The sequence below is a fragment of the Budorcas taxicolor genome, chromosome 17, assembly GCF_023091745.1.
Source record: "Budorcas taxicolor isolate Tak-1 chromosome 17, Takin1.1, whole genome shotgun sequence".
NCBI classification, from domain to species: domain Eukaryota; kingdom Metazoa; phylum Chordata; class Mammalia; order Artiodactyla; family Bovidae; genus Budorcas; species Budorcas taxicolor.
In genome coordinates this window covers 69,455,522-69,475,984 of record NC_068926.1, presented here as the reverse complement: position 1 = coordinate 69,475,984, position 20,463 = coordinate 69,455,522, and the positions used below count along the sequence as shown (strand labels likewise).

The 20,463-nt window shown below is 53.5% G+C and overlaps 1 protein-coding gene across 1 annotated transcript; it reads left to right on the top strand.

Annotated features, from left to right (window-relative positions):
- Nucleotides 1-3,724: 3,724 nt before the first annotated feature.
- Nucleotides 3,725-16,086, top strand: LOC128062171 (SEC14-like protein 4). The gene is made up of 12 exons (XM_052654531.1): nucleotides 3,725-3,778; nucleotides 5,412-5,487; nucleotides 9,627-9,670; nucleotides 9,958-10,017; nucleotides 10,145-10,333; nucleotides 11,859-11,954; nucleotides 12,278-12,338; nucleotides 13,239-13,322; nucleotides 13,645-13,751; nucleotides 13,826-13,965; nucleotides 14,067-14,236; nucleotides 15,947-16,086. The coding sequence occupies exons 1-12, from the start codon at nucleotides 3,725-3,727 to the stop codon at nucleotides 16,084-16,086; spliced, it is 1,221 nt and encodes a 406-aa protein (XP_052510491.1).
- Nucleotides 16,087-20,463: the final 4,377 nt, after the last annotated feature.

Here is a 20,463-nt window from a genome sequence, read left to right as displayed (position 1 = left end):
CACTATCTGCAGTGATTTTGGAGCCCCCCAAAATAAAGTCTGTCACTGTTTCCATGGTTTCCCAATCTATTTGCCATCAAGTAAAGTGATGGGACTCAATGCCATGATCTTGGTTTTCTGAATGTTGAGCATTAAGCCAACTTTTTAACTCTCATCTTTCACTTTCATCAAGAAGCTCTTTAGTTCTTTGATTTCTCTCATTATTAACTTATTGATTAAATAATGATTTCATTTATGAATCATATTGATTATACACCAAAATGATAATACTTCAGAGGCATTATGTTAAACTATATTATTACAATTAAAATTTTCATGTGTCCAAATTTTAATTTAATGTGTTTAAAATTTAAGTCTTTAAATTTTAAAGAAATTAAAATTACCAATGTGGCTCTCATTACCCATTAAACAGCCTGAACTAATATTTACAAAGCCCTTAGAACAGGGCTTGGCCCATAGAAAACACTGGGAAAGTGTTAGTTAAATAAAGACTTCTCTTTAGAGGTGACTTGTTACCTGTGGTATTTAAAAAATATGACTTCCCAAGGAGTGAGAGAAGTTAGGGACAAGTCTCTTCTCTTCTCTGCCTTTTCTTCTATTTAGTGGATTTTGTTTTACATTCTGGAAACATAGGGCTTCCCAAGTGGTGCTGTGGTACAGAATCCGCTGCAATGGAGGAGACACGGGGTTCGATTCCTGGGCTGGGAAGGTCCCCTGGAGGAGGAGATGGCAACCCACTCCAGTATTCTGGCCTGGAGAATCCCCTGGACAGAGGAGTCTTGTGGGCTACAGTCCATGGGGTCGCAGAGTGTTGATCACGACTTTGCAGTGAGCACACACACCGCGCGGCATCCGGCACATGGTCCTACCTCCTCCAACTTGTTTCACGGTATTTTTCCCATGTTGTTATAAAGTCTTCATCATCATATTAAGCACAGTGGTTTTCCGAAAAATTGTTTCCAGTATTCCTATTAGCCACAAACAACTTTAAGCTGGAAACATTTTGTTAGTTAGGATTATTATTGGGTAACATGGTAAACGATCGACGGATTCTAACAATAGGTATTGTCCGTAGTTTCTAGAAAAGCTGAAATGGAGTTGCAGTCCTGCCAGCAACATATGAATGTCTCCATTTCACCAACTTATAACGAAATTTATTATCGTTTTTAAAGCGATTTTGTGTCTGTGTATTTGTGTGTGTTTATTTTGTTTTGTTGCTGATTTGTTGGAGGAAAAAGCATATCATTGCTTGTATACATATTCCTTTGGTGACCTGGAGATTAAGCACTAACCACTTGATTATTGCCTCTGTACATTCTGTCTTCTGATAACTGACACCTTGTGTCCTTTGGCCATTCTTATCAATTTGTGTGCCTTCTTTATAATGGCGTTTCCCAGCCTCTTTTGGAACCAGGGAGCAGTTTTGTGGAAGACAATTTTTCCATAGACCCCAAGGGGGTGAGGGGTGGTTTCAGGATGATTCAAGCACAGTACATTTATTGCGCCCTTGATTTCTACTATTATTACATCAGCTCCACCTCAGATCATCAGGCATTAGATCTCAGAGGCTGGGGACCCCTGCTTTATAAGGATATCAATTTCTGCCTCATTTTATTTTTTCCCAAATTCACATTAGCCAATATTGACTTAATGCCTTAATTCCATTGCTTGTTTCACAGATTTTTGTATGTTTATATAGGCAAACCAATTGATTGCCCTTTGCGACTTCTGTCATTGTTTTTAAGTGCAGACCATCCCCTTCTAGAAACATGGTAAGCGTCGCTTTTACTTTCTTTTAGCCTTTGGTAATTTCTTTTTCTTTTTTCCCCTTAAGATTTAAAATCCCTCCAGGACAGTACTGCCCAAATGAAATATAATGCAAGCCACAAATGTTGAGCCACACATGTAATTTAAAATTTTCGGGTCATCACATTCTTGAAAAAGTGAAAACAGAGAAGGCAGAGGGCACAGAGGATTTTTAGGGTAGTGAGCTTGTGAATTTACTCTCTATGATACCACGATGATGAATATGTCATTAGACATTGACCAATCCATAGCATGTACAACACCAATCTCATTGATTGTAATAAATGTCCCTTCTGGTGGGGGATGTCCACAGTGGGGGAGGCTGTGGGGTGAGGGGACGGGGGGGCAGTATATGAGAGCTCTCTATACTACTTTCTGCTCAATTTTGCTGTGAATCCAAAACTGCCCTTAAAAATAAGTTTATTAATTTAAAAAATTATAGATTATTAAAAAGTGAAAAAAAATAGTGTAATTAATGTTAACAATATATTAACCCAATATATCAAAAAAATTACTTCAACATGTAATCTGTATAACAATTAATCAATGAACTCTTTCATTTTGGGGAGTGCTGTCTTCAAAATCTGGTGTGCATTTCATAGTTACAGCTCATCTCCATTTGTACTAGTGACAAGCCACGTTCCCAATGCCTGGCCACACGTGGCTGGAGGCCACCAGGTTGGCCAGCAAAGCGCAGAACGTGGTTTAACCAAAAGTGAGGACAGAGGGTAAAGGTTCCAGTGACCAGATTAACCACCCTCTTCACCTTTACCTCCCACCTGCTCCTCTCCCTCAAAAATTCCTGCCCAGGCAACCTGGGTTTTCTCACCATCCCTGGTGACCTCTGCCTGGCTCTCGGATGCCGCCCTGGACACCTGTGTCAGCTGCCCAGCACCTTGGACTTCCCAACCCTCCACCACCCGCCCGGGGCTGCCATCTGCCCACTGTCACCTCCCAGTCCCAGGCTTTGGGCTGAGGAGCTCACCCTGGGGAGGGGGCTCCCCACACTGCCCAAGGCTGATGACCACTTCCTCCCGCGCTGGCTCCGAGGTGAGGCCAGCTGGGGTCGTTGGAGGCTGACAGGGTGGCAGGGAAAGGAGGGTGCTTCAGGAAGGGAGGGAGAGGGTGCATTTTTAGCTCTCTACCCCGGTAGGTCATTGCTCTGGTGAGTCTTGACAGTAATAACTATGATTAGGAGCCCATCCCAGGTTGCCTTATGCAATCCTCCGGACCATCTTTTTTTTTTTTTTTTTGCCAAACCTCAGGGCACGTGGGATCCTAGTTCCCCAACCAGGGATGGAACCGGCACCCCCTGCATCGGCAGAGCGGACTCTTAACCACTGGAGCACCGGGGAAGTCCCTCCTCCAGGCTGTCTTGAAGGCTGAAACCATTCTGCATTTCCCGGAGCTCCTACGGGCTAGGGAGCACTGACAAGCCCCCAGCCTGTGGTCAAGACCAGGGGCAGGCGGGCAGAAAGGCCCGCGACCACCAGGGAGGTGAACCAAATTTATTAAGTTGGTTGGGAAGGAGATCTGGTATGATCCCTGAAAGTTGCCCACGTGTCTCTGATGCCCCCCTGTCTTGCCTATCCCTGTGGGACCCTGTGGGAGCCCCTGGGACGAGGTCGCCGGGAGGTGGGAGGAGCCTGGTGGCCCTCCCCGCCCCCCAAGCCCCGCCTGGAGTCTGTGCTCCGGGATCCCTCTGGGGCGGGTCACCTCCCTGGGGCGGGTCACCTCCCTGCCGCGGGTAGGGTGTGCCTCCGCGACTGTGGGAAAAGGCCCTGAGCGGAGGCGCAAAGCTGGAAGGAGGGGTGCTCTTTGGCCCGTGGGGGCGGGATCAACATCCGACCCGCTCGTCAAAAACAGGCCGGGCGGCGGGGCGGGCAGACCTGTCCTGGACACCGGCGCTCAGGGCATCATGAGCGGCCGAGTTGGGGACCTGAGCCCCCAGCAGCAGGAGGCGCTGACCCGGGTGAGGAGCTTGGGAGGGGGGAGGCTGGGGCAGGGGCCGAGCAGCCCCCGGGGCACAGCCGCGAAAGGGGACCCGTCGGCTCCAGCGCACAGGTTGTCCAGGGAGCTGGGCACCCACCTGGGCCAGGAGCCCCGCTCTCTGGGCCTTTCTGCGACTCAGTCCCGCTCTCCACCTCTGCCGGCGCCTGGCCACCGAGCCCTGTCCCTTGAGGGAGGTGGAGGAGGGTGGCCCTGCCTTTTGCACTGAGGCAGCCTTGGGCAGACAGCCACCCAGGTCTCCTGCCCAGATTGCAACCTTTGTTTGCTTGGTTTCTCTCCGCGGCTTTCTGAATCCCCAGGCGGCAAGCCTTCTCCCTATTGTTAATGTTTTCATTAAAGGGAAATGGGGGTGGGGGGATTGGTGCTATCAAGACAGTCCTATGGGGCTCCTCTGAGAGTGAAAGTGAAGTCACTCAGTCGTGTCTGACTCTTTGGGACCCCATGGACTGTAGTCTTCCAGGCTCCTCCGTCCATGGATTTTCCAGGCAAGAATACTGGAGTGGGTTGCCATTTCCTTCTCCAAGAAATCTTCCCAACCCAGGGATTGAACCCCGGTCTCCCGCATTGTAGGCATTGTAGGCATTTTAGACGCTTTACCGTCTGAGCCACCAGGGAAGTCTGGGCCTCACCTGGTAGTGTCTTAACCATGAGGAGGTCTTAGGTGCTACAGCATTAATTCTGTTTGCCAGGAATTCCTTGGCAATCCAGTGGTTAGGACTCACTGCTGTGGCCTGGGTTCAATCCCTAGTCAGGGAACTAAGATCCCACAACCCTGTGGCATGGCCAAAAAAAAAAAAAAAAATCAGTTTGCAGATGGCCAGAGGCCGGAAGCTGTGAATTCAGGGTGGCAACAGCGGGGGACAGGGGGGCATCGCAACTGTTGCTGTTCCGTCCATCAGTCATGCCTGACTCTTTGCGACCCTATGGACTGTAACCCACCCGGCTTCTCTGTCCATGGGATTCTCCAGGCAAGAATACTGGAGTGGGTTGCCATTTCCTTCTCCAATCACAGCCGTGGCTCACACCTTAAGCCTGTGAAAGGGCAGTTTCAGATGCTGGAGAAGGGTTTCTTTTGAGGCTCCTGGTTTGTGAGCCCCACATGTATCTGGCACCTGCTGCAAGCCAGGCCTGAATCTAAAGCCTTTACCTTTACAAAATCCTTTGACTGGGCACAAATGTATCATTATCCCCACTTCATAGACAAGGAAGCTGAGTATCAGAAAGGTTAAGCTACTTGCTTCCAAGTCCTGACCCTCATGATGCAATATACAGGCAACGTCTCCAGAATGTTCTGGTGGGCCTGCATCAGATTCACCAGGGATGTTTATAAAAACAGAGATGGCACAACCCTCCCTCAAACCTACAGAACAAGGGTCTTGTGGGACAAAGAACCCCTCAGGTTTGAGAAGAATCCTACTCTTCCTGCCATGGTGGGCTGAGGGCTGGCCCATTCCCAGGTCGCAACCTGGTCCGGGCACGTGCTGCTAACTCTGCAGGGTCCCTGGGCAGGACTGACCGGCAGACTGAGGCTGGGAAGGTCTGGGACAGGGTTGGGATTGTGGGAGCCCCTCTGACCATTTCATCCCCTCCCTCAGTTCCGGGACAACCTTCAGGACCTGCTCCCCACACTGCCCAAGGCTGATGACCACTTCCTCCTGCGCTGGCTCCGAGGTGAGGCCAGCTGGGGTCGTTGGAGGCTGACAGGGTGGCAGGGAATGGAGGGTGCTTCAGGAAAGCAGGTGGGAGACTTTGGGGGACAACCCTCAAGAGTGGGCTGGAATCTCAGTTCCCGTCCGAATCAGCACAGCACAAAAATCCTACGGCGCCTCAGTTTCTTCATCCATAAAGTGAGCATAAGGCCACCTCCCCAAGGGTGTTATGAATTAAATCAGAGGGTGTAGTGCCTGGCATGGGTGGGCAACAAGGTGAGGTGGGATTAGGGGTAACACCTGGGACGTTCTCAGGATGACAGGCCTGGCCAGGTCTTGAGTAAATACCACTGAACTGTCTTCAGGCCTTGCCCTTGGGTCTGTCTCCAGTTCCTTGAAGACAGGGCTTCAGGTGTCATTCTCTCAGGGACCTGACACCAAGTGCCGAGTGAACATTCAGAGAATGGGTGTAATTAAAGGCAGAGGAGGAATTTCCTCTAGGAATTGCCACAGTAGTGCAGATTAGTTAGAATGACAGAAACCACCCTAGAACTTAGGGGATCAAGTTCATGTCATCTCAGCATATCCCATGGGATGGCTTTTGAGCTTGAGCCAGGAGAGAAGTCAGAAGCCAGGCTGGAATCAGACAGAACAGTGATTGCTAGCTGGGTGCCCATACAAGCTGCCTCGGTTTCCTGGCCTGTGTAATGCTGGTCTCTACCTTCAAGATGCTGTGAGTCAGACCTGAGGTCATGGGCGCACACAGAGCCTGCACAGAGAAAGGCCTCCCTTCTGTTCTGTTTCATTTGATCATTGGTTGTTTTTTTTTTTTTAACAAACTTTATTTTTTAGAACCATTCTAAAAAGATTTACAGAAGAGTTGTGAAGATAGTACAGAAAGTTCCCATAGATGCTGCGCGTTAACACTTTGCTTTCATATGTATGTTTGTGACCTTTAATGAACCATTATTGCTGTGTGATTAGTAATTAAGATCTGTGTTTTATTTAGACTTGCTTAGTTTTTTTCCATTCTGGGATCCTATCCAGGACACCACATTCCATTTTCTTGTCCTGTCTTTTTAGGCCCTCTTGGCTGAGGCAGTTTCTATTTCATTTTTAATGTCATTTTAATGTCTTTTTCCCCACCCAAGCTAAAAAAGGAGTTGGAACAGTAGATTTCTTTTCTTTTTTTTTTTAATGTGGAGTATAATTGCTTTACAATGCTGTTAGTTTCTGCTGTACAACAAAGTGAATCGGTTCTATGTATACATACATGCCCTTCCCCTTGCACTTCCCTCTCGCCCCTCTAGGTGATCACAGGGCCCTGAGCACCCACCCCCCATCCCGCCCCTCTGGGTCATCATGGGCCCCGAGCACCCACCCCCCATCCTGCATCCTGTCTGCCCCTCTAGGTCATCAGGCCCCGAGCACCCACCCCCCATCCCGCCCGCCCCTCTGGGTCATCATGGTGCCCGAGCATCCACCCCCCCATCCCGCCCCTCTGGGTCATCAGGCCCCGAGCACCCACCCCCATCCTGCATCCTGTCTGCTTTACACAGCGAGCCTGTGTGTCAGGGCTGCTCCCTCGGTTTGCCGCAGCCTCCCCTTCCTCCCTGAGTCCACACATCCATTCTTTACATCTGCACCTCTATTCCTGCTCTGCCAATAGGTTCATCTGGACCATTTTGGGGACGGTAGATTTCTTAAAGCCACTTGATACAGCCTCAGACCTCTCTCCTCCTCCTTTGAATCTTTTTGGGTTTAAAAATCAGCTTTTCAGGTACCTCGTGGGTCTTAGATAAAAGAGTGAAACCGTATGCACTGCAGGCGGCTGGGTCAGGGGAAGGAAAAGGACCTGAGATGGGAAGAGGGTGCAGGCATCCGACGCCTCCCCTTCACAGTGCCGCAGATCTGCTGTTGCGGCCCCGCCGCCTTCAGCTCAGCTCTCCTCCCAGCCTCACAGGCTCCAGACAGGGTCAAAGGCCAGGGCTGAGCTCAGCCGGAGGCGGAGGAGCTTTCCTGACCCTCTGAGGCTGATTCCTTTGTTTTCCTTTGTCCCCATCCCTCGTCTGGGTCCATCTCTCCCTCTTGGATGCCACCTCCACGAGGGCAGGGACTGTGCCTGCCCAGTACTCCAAGTCTGACACATAGTAAAAAAGTTTTGAGGACCCAGTAGCAGTGTCCAAACCACTGTCTATAGGACCAGAAACCACTCTCTGGTTCTCAACAGAAAAATCTCCTAGAGACATCTCACAGATTTTTTTTTAAGTCAATAAAAGAATATCAGGTATGATTTATGCACTAACAAATTTGAAAATTTAAATGAAATGGATACATTCCTGGAAGAAGACAAGGAAAGCCCTCAACAGATCAGTAAATATGAAAGACATTTAAATGGTAATAAAAACGTCCCCTCCCCTCCAAACTCAGACCACAAATGGCTTTGCAGGTGAATTCCTCCAGTTTTAATACCAGCTAATTTCTAGGTATACAAATGGTTTGAGTTGTTTTCAAATATATGAAAGAGTGAGATTTATTTTATGAGGCTTGGGCACGTTTGATTCCCAAGCTAGCTAAGGACAATAAAAGGAAATTCTAGGCTCATTTCACTTACTAATGTAGATGTAAAGATGTCTAAATAAAATATTGCATAACAGAATCCAAGAAGGTATTAAAATTATGCAATAGTATCAGGGAGAGTTTATCTTGGGTATGCAAGAAGTGTTCAACATCAGAAAGCCTAGGGAATTCCCTGGTGGTCCAGTGGTTAGACTTAGAGCTTCCATTTCAGGGGGCACTGGTTCGCTCCCTCATCAGGACAATCCCACAAGTCATGCAGCCCAAAAAAAAAGACAAGAAAGGAGAACCTATCAGTGTCATCGAACACATTAATGGAGTTAAAGATAAGAAATTGTATGGCTATCTCGATGCAGAAAAGGGCCTCAGAAAAGGTTCAAATGTTATTTATAAGACAAAAGTCCTTCATGACATCCTTTGAATAACTCTTAAAATGATAGTCCCAGATAAACTAAGGCTCAGAGAATGTAAGTGACTTACTCATGGTTGCACAGCAAATAAAAGGACAAAACTAGAGTTTAAGCTCAAATCTGACTCCAAAGCCCATGCTCTTACCCCTCCTAACACCAGGGGCATCTCGGCTTCCCGGGGGATGTTAAAGGTTGCAGGCTAGATCAGCTCTAGAGTGAACAAGTTTAAAAGGCCTGGAGGAATTTCTCTGGTGGTCCAGTGGCTAAGTCTCTGAGCTCTTTCTTAATGCAGGGGGCCCTGGTTTGATCCCTGGTCAGGAAACTAGATGCTACATGCCGCCACAACTAAGTATCCCACGTGCTGCAACAAAGACTCAAAAGCCTGTGTGCTGCTAAGACCCGGCACAGCCAGATAAATAAAAATCTAAAAAATAAAGGCCTGGATAGTATATGCTGCTGCTGCTGCTAAGTAGCTTCAGTCATGTCTGACTCTGAGGAATATGACTATGTAATGTGATAAATATCGTTGCCTTGGCAATCGTTGCTGCTGCTGCTGCTCCTAAGTCGCTTCAGTCGTGTCTGACTCTGTGTGACCCCAGAGACGGCAGCCCACCAGGCTCCCCCGTCCCTGGGATTCTCCAGGCAAGAACACTGGAGTGGGTTGCCATTTCCTTCTCCAGTGCATGATAGTGAAAAGTGAAAGTGAAGTCACTCAGTCGTGTCCAGCTCTTCACGACCCCATGGGCTGCAGCCCACCAGGCTCCTCCGTCCATGGGATTTTCCAGGCAAGAGTCCTGGAGTGGGGTGCCATTGCTACTAGATACTATATTCAGTATCCTATAGTAAACCATTATGAAAAAGAACATATATGTATGTATAACTGGATCACTTTGCTGTAGAGCAGAAATTAATATGACATTATAAATCAACTATGCTTCAATAAATCTTTTTTTTTTTAAGTCCTGGAAAATGAAATCAGGGGCCTTCCACAGTCTTCGAGAGGAAAAAAGATCCTTGCTTTAAAAAAAAAAATTCCAGACTCCCAGTGTATTCCTGGAGCATCAGGAAGGTGTACCTTCCTTGCCCCTGGAGCTTATCTCTTTATGAGCTGTCAGAGAATAGCTTAAGCTGCATTCTGCCTCCAGCCTCCTCTTACCACTCCTTCTTCTTGCAGCCCGGAACTTTGACCTGCAGAGATCAGAGGACATGCTCCGTAAGGTGAGACCCCGTGCTCACGAGCATCCTGTCTCCTACACGTTGCACCCCCGGAATTATCCCCAGGGATTATCGACAGAGGCCAGGGACTCTTGCCCAGTCCTTCCCCCTCCATCCCTTTCTGCCTCAGACGCGGGTCCCCCGCAGCCCTTGTCCTGGCGTTCCCACCCCCAGTCCTATGTTGGTGGCTCCTGGGGTGGCTCTGGCGGGATCCTGGTGTCCGTGGGCAGAGGGGCGTGGCCTGTGACCTCTGGGGCAGGCAGTCTGCAAGTCCAGCCGTGCCTCCGCAGCATGTGGAGTTCCGCAAGCAACAGGACCTGGACAACATCCTCAAGTGGAAGCCCTCAGAGGTGAGCCCACGTGGGGTCCCCCAGGCCACTGCTGCCCCCTCAACTCACCCATCGCGTCCAGCCGCCCGAGGGAGTGGGGACCTGGCCTGGCGGGCTGCTTCAAGTCGGGACCTCACCCCGTGTCCAGGTGGTCCAGCGGTACGACGCCGGCGGCCTGTGCGGCTACGACTACGAGGGCTGCCCCGTGTGGTTCGACATCATCGGGACCATGGACCCCAAGGGCCTCCTCCTATCAGCCTCCAAGCAGGAGCTGATCCGGAAGCGCATCAGGGTCTGCGAGCTGCTTTTGCACGAGTGTGAGCAGCAGAGTCAGAAGGTATGCGAGTGGGCAGAGGGCACATGGCGGGTCCCATCTGTCTAAAGGCTGGCACCAGGGCCCGCGAGGGAGGCACCCGCTCCTCCCTGGCCTGCTTCTCCTGCCATCACACTTGCACGAGCGTCTGACACGAGCACCATTCTCTGCTGATGCACACCAAGGGTGGCCAAAGCCCTTCCCCTCTGACCTCGGGTGAGACGCTGACCTTAGTGCTACGAATCCTCTAGCTCTGTTCCCCTGGATCCCTGGGAACAATGTGTGGTCAGCTTTGCTTACAGAAAAGATGTCCCTTGATTGTGTAACTGTGAATCCCATTGCTTTGGGCATCCCCAAAAGCTGGTGACCCTTCAATCTAGGCACATCCCTGGTGCCTCTAGGGAGTTACTACCAAAATATGTGGGGCACGGGGCTTCTAAGCCAAGAAGGACCACACCTGCCTTTGCAGGGCTTCTCATGGCCCCTGACTCTGTGCTTCCTGGTCACTAGCCTTCAGAGGGAATCTAATGCCAAGTGTGGCCGGGTTGGTTTTGTGAGTCTAAGTGTCTAAAGCTGTTATGGCACTGTGGGATATTATGGCTAATATATATGTGTCCCCATGGGACTCCACACAAGGACAGGGCCTGCATCCCCAGCATCTGGCACAGAGCAGGGCACAAAACAGATCCTCCACCGAGATTTGTGGCAGGCAGGAGAGAACTCCCTAATGCTGTGTGTCGTGCCTGTGTGTTCTCATGTAGATGGCTCACTTATAGGCTCAAAGCAGGGTCTCCCACTTCACAGACGTTTCCAATTGGAAACTAGTGCCTGCCCTAGGTGACGATGGCACTAGTTAGTATCCGTTAAACAGGCGCTGGCCAAGCACCGGACCCTGGGTTCGTTGAATCCTCACAGCTGATCTCTCAGGGCCTGGAATTATCCCCATCTTACAGAGGAAAAAAGTAAGGGTCAGAGGGGTTAAAAATCTACCCAAGGCCTGGTGGCTCAGATGGTAAAGAATCTGCCTGCAATGCAGGGAGATCCAGGTTCGATCCCTAGATTGGGAAGATCCCCTGGAGGGGAGAATGGCAACCCACTCCAGTATTCCTGCCTGGAGAAGTCCATGGACAGAGGAGACTGGCGGGCTGCAGTCCCTGGGCTCAAAGTCAGACATGACTGAGCGACTAACACTTTCAAAGCCACACAGCCCCCCAGCAGCAGTTCTGGCTTGGATTCACCTGTGGGGCTGCATCACTGGCTGACAAGGATACTACTAGACGTGAAGATGCCCAGTGAACAAATGATGTCTTTAATTACAGTTAACTCATTCCAGGCTACAGTGTTGAGCAGTGTGTGAGGGCCACCACGCTAAGGCTCAGAGGTGGCACCTCCTTAGACCCTGGATGGGCTCTGTCTGTTTGGAAAATGCTGTGGGCAGCTGGGGGAGGGGGCAGGTCAGTGGAGGGAGGGATCCTCGGGGGCACTCTCTGCCCAGGATCTCCTGGCTGGAGCCGTCATCTGACCCAAGTACCTACTCTGCCCTGTGCAGCTGGGCAGGAGGGTCGACACAGCCGTGATGGTCTTTGACATGGAAGGGCTGAGCCTGAGACACCTCTGGAAGCCAGCAGTGGAGGTTTACCAGCAGGTGAGGTTGGCCGTTGGCTCCAAGCCAACAGGGAGCCACACTGCCGACACCAGCTTCCGGTCCATGGAGGCGGGGTCACTTCCCAGGGGCCCCAGACAGCAGCCAGTGAAGCTGACCTGGGGATCCAGCCTCCAAGGAGAAAGAGTCTGAACAAGAGCTCCGCTGAGGATGACAGCCATGCTCCCTGGGAGGACAGGATGGGCTCCTGGGGTGGGGGAGGGGGCTCTTGGGGGCTCGCATCTCAGCAGCATCAGGGGCCGCAGAAATCTGGGGGCTGGAGGTGTTGGAAGCTGGCCTCGCTCAGACTCTTCTTGACCCCACAGTTTTTTGCCATTCTGGAAGCAAATTATCCAGAGACGATGAAGAATTTAATTGTTGTTCGAGGTGAGCCCACCATGGGGATGACCTCCTGGGGTGGGAAGGGTGAGGAATGGGGGAGGGGGACAGCGGGGAAGCCACCCCGACCTGGGACTGTCAAACCCTCCTGGGTGGAGAATGGGCCTTTGTTTGTTCAGCTCAGTCCTTTGCTGATTCTTTTGGAATATACAAAATCACGCTCTCGTGTGCTGCAGCAACGTCAAATACGCCATGTCTCTAAATGTTTACTGTAATTTTCTTTACCGACCTGGTTGGGGACTGGCATCAGAGAGTCCGTGGACTGAGACTCCATGGAGTGGAAAGAGTCCGTGCCTGCAACGGCTACATGACAAAGGGCTCGCTGCACATGTTCTAGGGTCAGATGATCTGGCTTCCCATCAAGTCTATGGAGCAAATCAATGCCACCTCATTGAGCCTCAGTTTTCCCATTCTGTAAAATGGGGATACAGTGGCACCTTCCCTATAAGACAGCTGTGAGGTTACATGAGATAGTCTGTGGGGAAAGTGTAGCACAGAGCCTGGCCCATAGAAAGCACCCAGCAAGCTTGAGTCATCCTGCTGGAACATGAGGTCGAGTGCAGATGCCCCCTACTTGCACCCAAGAGGGTGCCAAGGCAACGTGGGCAAGCTGAGAGTGTGGAAAGGAAGAGGCGCCCCTGGGGAATCAACATTGCTGATGCCCTACCACAGGGGAAGAGGAGGCAGCCACATACTGTTTCTTTTGATCTCCACTTCTCAGCTAGGAGTGCTAAGCCTCGGAGAGGCTGAGGGGGCAGCTGAAGGTCTCACGGCAGGAAGTGGCAGCATCTGGGTCTCTCCAACCCAGTCCCACCCATGCCTTTGGCTGTGACCTGTGTATCCAGGTCCTCTCCGGTCCAGCTTCTCAAGGGAGTTTGTGTGTTCCAGCCCCCAAGCTGTTCCCCGTGGCCTTCAACTTGGTCAAGTCGTTCATGGGTGAGGAGACCCGAAGGAAGATGGTGATTATGGGAGGTGAGTGACCCGGCCTCCCAGCTGTGACGCCTCTGCATCTGCCTGGAAGCAGAGGCTGATGCCAGAGGCTCCATTTCTCTGTAGCTCCTCCTGTTTACTCAGGCCCTGACCTTGGCCCGACCCTCAGTGAACTTTGCACATTCATTCGAGGCTTCGGGCCCTAGACGATGGCCTGGGTGGCCATGCGGAGCTCCTGGGTGTTCTCAGGAGTTGGTGCCCAGGGGAGCCGTGTAGGACACATCAGGTCTCTCCCTGGGCTTGGCCCCACTGCCCTCTGTTGAGCCCCTGACCCCCCCACAGAGCCCCACTTTTGTCCCCACAGGCAACTGGAAGCAAGAGTTGCCTAAGTTCATCAGCCCTGACCAGCTGCCCGTGGAGTTCGGGGGGACCATGACTGACCCCGACGGCAACCCCAAGTGCCTGACCAAGGTCCGGTGCTCAGAGGACGGGGAGGAAGGGGAGATGGCCGTGGTGCGGTGCCCGCTCACCACCCTCGCCCACAGATCAACTACGGGGGCGACGTGCCCCAGCATTACTACCTGTGCAACCACGTGAGGGTGCAGTATGACCACCAGGCGACCGTGGGCCGAGGCTCCTCCCTGCAGGTGGACAACGAGATCCTGTTCCCGGGCTGTGTGCTCAGGTGGGCATGGCACCCCCCCCCACGACACACGCACCTGGGCACGGTCAGGAGGGGCCCGGAGCCCAGGCAGGTGGCGGTCAGTGGGGCCCTGTCCCCTGCAGGTGGCAGTTCGCGTCGGATGGAGGGGACATCGGCTTCGGGGTTTTCCTGAAGACCAAGATGGGGGAGCGGCAGCGGGCCGGAGAGATGACGGAGGTGCTGGCCAGCCAGCGCTACAATGCCCACATGGTGCCGGAGGACGGGAGCCTCACCTGCACGGAAGCCGGCGTCCGTAAGAGCTACAGGGTTCGCTGGGGTCGCTTTCCTCCTCATGGCGGAGAAATGATCTGACATCTCTTGCCGGTCTGGCCCCTCTGTTTGCTCCTCTTTCCAGCTCTCGGGGTGGGTGTGGGGGTCTGTGCAAGCCCCTAGATACCCTGGACGCCGGGGCATCAGCTTCAGGTGTTGGATCTGAGGAGAGGCTCCCAGGTGTGGGTACAAGAGCAGAGAGGTGTGGTGGAGCGCAGGGTTGGCAGCCCCGTGGACTCAGCTCCTGGGAAGACCCTTCATCGCACTCGACAGGCTAAATGACAGACAGCTGGAAAACAGCCATGGGCTCAGCATCAGGGCTCCCAGGCTGCCCACCTGCGTGGACCACCCGAGGAGATGACCCTTCCAGGTGTCTGTCCCCCATTCCTAGGCCTCTTGGGCTCGTCGGTTTTGGCAGAAGCGGTGTTGCCCAGGGCTATCGCTGACCTCCCACCTCTGCGGGGAACAGCACAAGGTTGATGGTCCCTGGAGAAGGAGAATGGGCTCAACCAGGGCTTCTCAGGTGGCGCTAGTGGTAAAGAATCCACCTGCCAATGAAGGAGGCGTGGGATGGGTTTGATTCCTGGGTCGGGAGGATCCCTTGGAGGAGGAAATGGCAACCCACTCCAGTATTCTTGCCTGGGAGATCCCTTGGACAGAGGAGCCTGGCGGGCTACAGTCCATGGCGTCACAAAGAGTCAGACACGACTGAGTGTATGAGCCAGGCATGCTCAGTTCACTTTTCTGTGCAAAGCAGAGATTAGAAGGGTGCAGACAGAACCCCGGATGACTCATCAGATCCAGACTCATGTTGGACCTTGGCGGTGAACAAAATGCCTCTAAAAGAGACATAAGAGGGATTTCCTGGTTAGGACTCTGCACTTCCAATGCAGAGGTCACAGCCCACCACCTGCCTGGGCTCCGGGCCCCTCCCAACGATGCCCAGGTATGAGAGGGCCGCCATGCCTGTCTGAGCGCACAGCCCGGAAATAGGATCTTGTTGTCCCCCTGGTTGACAAACTAGGATCCCACATGCTGCACAGCACGACCCAGAAGTTTTTTTTTTTTTAAATAATAAAAATTTTAGGGACCTCCTAGGTGGTCCAGTGGCTGAGACTCTGCGTTCCCAGTGCAGGAGGCCTGGATTCGATCTCTGATCGGTGAACTAGATCCTACATGCCACAGAAAAGTCTTCCCATGCCACTGCTAAGACCTGGTGCAGCCAAATAAGTAAAATAAAAATATTTAAAAAAAAAATATTTTTAAAGACACGAGAAAGTGACTGATGGGGAAAGTAGGGATCCCCTCTGGGTTGGAACATCAGGATAAGGGAATCCCAGTCCCTCCCCTCCCTTGCTCTGGAATCATCAGGTCTCATCAACCTCCGTAAGCCCGTTTCCTTATCCGTAACGTGGCTATGATTGTACTTCCCGTGGGGCCACTTTGAGGATTCAGGGAGCTGTGAGCCCTGACGTGATGCCCAGAGACGGGCTGATGCATGCTGGCGGTTACTGTGACTCCTGTGGTTAGCACAAGCATCAGCCAAGGAGATAGTCGGGAGGCATGGGCTGGGAGCCAGGCCGTGGCTGACCGGCCTGCCCCACCCACGGTCCTGGGCAGCCCCTTCCCAAGGGCACCCGGGTGTGCAGGTATGCCGGGCTCGCTTTGCCTGCTTCCTCCTCTGTCTCTGCAGACGTCCTGCGCTTCGACAACACCTACAGCCTGATACACGCCAAGAAGATCAGCTACACCGTAGAGGTGCTGCTGCCCGACAAGGCCTCTGAGGAGAAGATTCAGGGTCTCGAGGACTCAAGACAGTCCCCACTGCAGTGAAGACCCCGCCGCCCCTGTGCCCGAGCTCTCCGACCCCTCAGCACCCTGCCCTGTCCCTGCCCTTCCAGGCAGAGCGGTGCTGGAGGGCACTACCGAGAGCCTCCCACCTCACCTCACCTCGCTGTCTCAGCTCCTTGTGGGCCCTACTGGCTCAGCGGCCCAGCAGGAAGGGGACCCCCAGTGTGTGGATCACAGGAAGATCCTGGTGGACACCGCATCCCCTGTTCACGGAGAGAACCCTGAGGATGAGTCGGTGTCCAGGAGGGAAGGTTCTGCCTGCAGAAGCTGCCCTTGTGTCCTTCCCGACCAGGTCCCCGCATCCTAGGGCGCATCCACGCCTGACCCTGGTTTGGAGGGGTGTGCCTGAGCCCCAGCTGCAGAGAGCACTGCTCAGGCCGGAAAAGCAGGGAAGCCCCATTCTCCACAAGTAGGGGCTCAGCAGGGATGCGCCCCAGGGCCAGCTGGAGGCAGCTGGGGAGAGGGATGGGCAGGGCTGGAGCGGGGCTGGGGCGGGGGGTGGTCTCCGTTCTGACAGCGTCAGCTGTCCGGGTTGGCTCTACCGCCTTTGGAGGGAAAATCAGAAATAGAGAGTGAGCCCTGGCAGGGACAGCCGTCGGGGAAGAGCCACACACAGCGGTCCGCGGAGCCGAGTCTCTCGGGAATTCCCAGTGTCCCCCACCCCGCCCCCACCCACTGTGATCCAGCCGACCTTCAGCCTGGTTTCTGGCTCTGAGTGGGGCCAGGACCCAAGCAGAGCTGAAGGGAGATGCAGTGGGCGTGCTGGGGTGCAGAGTGGAGCTGCCATCCCAGGGCGCCCAGCCTGGACTCGGACTTGCTCCTTAGGAGAACCATCAGGCTTTTCCTCCATCTTTGCGTCTCACCAGGGGGACAGCTGAAGGTCGGCTGCCAGCCCTCCTCCTCCTGCTCCCCAAATGCGACTCAGCAGCAGGCCAGTGAAGGCTTTGTTCCTCAATGGCTGGCTCTCCCGGGGCCCACAGCCCCCAGTCAGGACCGCTGCCTGCTCTGCTGGAAGGACTGCACCCAGCAGGAAGCTGCCAAGCTGACTGGGCTCTGGGGTTGACTCTAGTTGTCAGTGAAGCCATCCACCTGGCTGGATGGGCATGCCGCCCTGCCAGCCTTCACCCTGCCCCCTGCCCTCTGGCTGGGCCAGGCCAGCGGCCCCCAGTACCTCTGAAGACCTGACCCCCGGCTCTGGATCCCTGCTGGCCACTCGGGTGACGTCCCCGGGAGTGAGTGGCCAGACGTCCCTGTGAAAGGGGTCCTTGCTGCCAAGCATTAGCATCCTGGCCGCCCAGGCCCTTCCCAGGGACTGGGAGCCTCCTTGAGCCCCACTCTCTAGGTGCTTTGCCAGCAAGAAGCCCGCCTCTGGTCCCTTCCCCACTCTCAAACTCTGTGCTCTCGTCTTCCCTGGTTAATAAGAGGTTTCTTGATTTCCCAAAGTCTGTTTTAGGCAAGGACATAATGATGCTTGGGAAGGTGGGGGTCTTCCGGTGAGCCAGGTGAGGTCCTATAGACCCCAGGCCTCCTTCTGTGGACCCAGTCCCCCATCCACCAGGAACGATGGAGCACAGAGTCTGAGCAGGGTCTCTGCAGCCATGCAAAGCACACTAACTGAATGCCAGTACTTCCTTGGCAGTCCAGTGGTTAGACTTCACCTTCCAGTGCAGGGGGTGTGAGTTCAATCCCTGATCGGGGAGTTAAAAGTCCCACATGCCTCAGGGCTAGAAAACCAAAGCATAAAGCAGAAGCTATGTTGTAACAAATTCAATAAAGACTAAAAGACATAGTCCACATCAAAAATCTTTAAAATAAGAAGGAAAGAAACTAAATGTCACAAGCCAACGCTGCAAGGCACTCTGGTCCAAAGGAGTGTTTAAATCATTCGGCAAGAAAATTAAAAAAAAAGAAAAAAAGCAGCTGCCTCACCATACCAAGGGGGCAGCCTGGGGCCATCAGGAGAAAAGTCACACAGCATCTCATGTCCAAGAGCATTCCCACATCCCGGATGTGGTAGGCTTTCCCATCACCCCAGTTGCACAGGTCACCCTCTGTGCAGCCTCCCACTTGAAGGGACCTCTAGAGCCCTCGGGGTCCTGGCTTCCCAGGGCCATCTTCCCACCGCCAATGGCAGGCTGTGGAGGGCACAGCCAACGGCAGCAGGGGGACCCTGTGCCAGGTTTCACTGGGCACAACTGTCATGACGGAGACTCCCAGTGCCTTCCTGGCACCTTCATGTCCCTCGCCTTGGTTTGTGGATATGAACGCTGACCCTGGCCTTTCTAACCACCCAGAGCCGACTGCCTAACCCTCAGCACTGCCTCGCGTGGTTTGCTTGCAGGCAGCAAAGACTGCTCTGTCCCAAGCACAGAGGTTTTCCGAAGCTCTGACCACAAAGAATTCACACAGACATGGCTGTGACGTGGGGGTCAGGTGCTGCCACGGCGACTCTGAATCCCAGAGCTGGCCGAGAGCATCTTGTGTTCAGCCATGAGGGCAGAATCTGCTTACCTGGAGGGGGCACCTCAGGAGCTAGAGAGGGAGCGTGTCTTCAGCAACCTCCATCCCTGTGTCTCAACACTTAAATAGGATGGGGATGAATTCCCAGTGGTTCGGACACCGTGCTCTCATAGCCAAAGGCCTGGGCTCAATCGCTGGTCAGGGAACTACGATCCCAGATGCTGCACAGTGCAGCCAAAAACAATTCTTTTTGAAAAAAAGAAAAATTTAAAAAGGAAGTAGCCCAGAAAGGAGCTGGTTTACCTGGAGCTTGTTTTCTTGTTCGTTCACTCATTCATCAATGTTTACTGAGTGCCCGGTGCCAGACACTGCAGGCCGTGGGGATCCTGGGGACCCTGGACCGGTTTGACTCCGCTAATGGAAAGCCCGCCTACAGCGAGGGAGGCAGAAGTGACTCCTGTGATTATCAGGTGGGAGGGTGCCATCACGTGGGCTTAGAGGGGCAGGAGCCAGATGCAACGGGCCTTCCAGACGGAGGAATGGGGTGAGGGCGCCTGTGGGGTGTTTGAGGCTGGAGGGAAGCCAGAAGGGTTCTTGGGTGGCACTGCTAATGGCTCTCTGATGTTAGTCATTTCTGTGTGTACACATATGGCAGTTATTAACAAAGCAAAACCATTTTTTAAGGCAGGTTGCAAAACGGCCCTGTTGTTTGTCAGGAAAGGATGGCAAATCTCCCAGACTTCACCTGCTCAGGGGGATGGAGGCGGGGCCTGCCGTCCCAGTCCTCCTCCTGGCTGCAAAGCCGCAAGACCTTGACGGGACGGGGGCGGGGGGGAGGTGCGGCCAGGGGGCGGCCAGGGGAGGGATAGAGGCGAGGGGCCTACAGGGGTTTTTTGGATGTAGTTGGAAAGGCTCTGGTGCCCCTCACATCTCCACTGCTGTCCACTCACCTTCCAAAAGCCCCGGCTGAAGGGGGCATCCCTGTGAGACAGCCAGCTTCACCAGCGCTCTGTGGCATGGCACTCCAGTTTGCACAGAGCCTTTATCTGCAACCCTGAAGCACCCAGGAATTACAGCCCATTTTACAGGTCCGGGAACCAAGACTCGGGGAGGGGGAGAGCCTTGGCCAGAAGCTCCGTGTCCAGTGGCAGAGGTGGATCCAGAACTTCGGTCAGCTCCTAGCAGCGGCCCTGCCCGGCCTCTCAGGGGAAGGGAGGGTCCATGTGGGACGGTGGGCCCCGGCCAGGGAGCTCCAGCCTGGGGCAGGGGGCACACAGCTGGACTGGGCAAACAGCTGGGTTCCTGGGGGTGGGGTGGAGATTCCCAGGGTCTGGACAAAGCTGCCTGTACATTTGTGCCTCAGTGGGACATGACTCCACTCCAGCTCTGCCCCTACGACTGGGCGCCTGGCCTGGGCTGAAGCTTCACCTCCAGAAGCTGGGGAAAGTGAGGATCAGGGCGGGAAGGGAATTTTCAGGTCGATGAACAACATGAAGAGGAGGAGAGGACTTCCCTGGTGGCCCCGAGGTTAAGAACCCCGCCTGCCGGTGCAGGGGACACAGGCTTGATTCCCGGCCCAGGAAGATCCCACGGGCCGTGGAGCAAACTAAGCCCTTGAGCCGCAGCTACTGAGCCTGAGCTCTGGAGTTGGCAAGCTGCAACTCCCGCCCTGGAGCCCTTGCTCTACAAGAGAAGCCACCACTCGCTGCCACTAGAGAGAAAGTCTGCACACAGCAATGAAGACCTGGAGCCGCCAAAAATAATTTAATTTTTAAATAAATTAAAAAAAAAAAAAGAGGAGGAGATGAGACGTGAACCCAGGGCCATCTGTGCAGACAGCACGGAGCTTGCTGAGCACGCTCAGTGGATGGGCTTTGCATCAGGAGGCTTCAGAGAGAA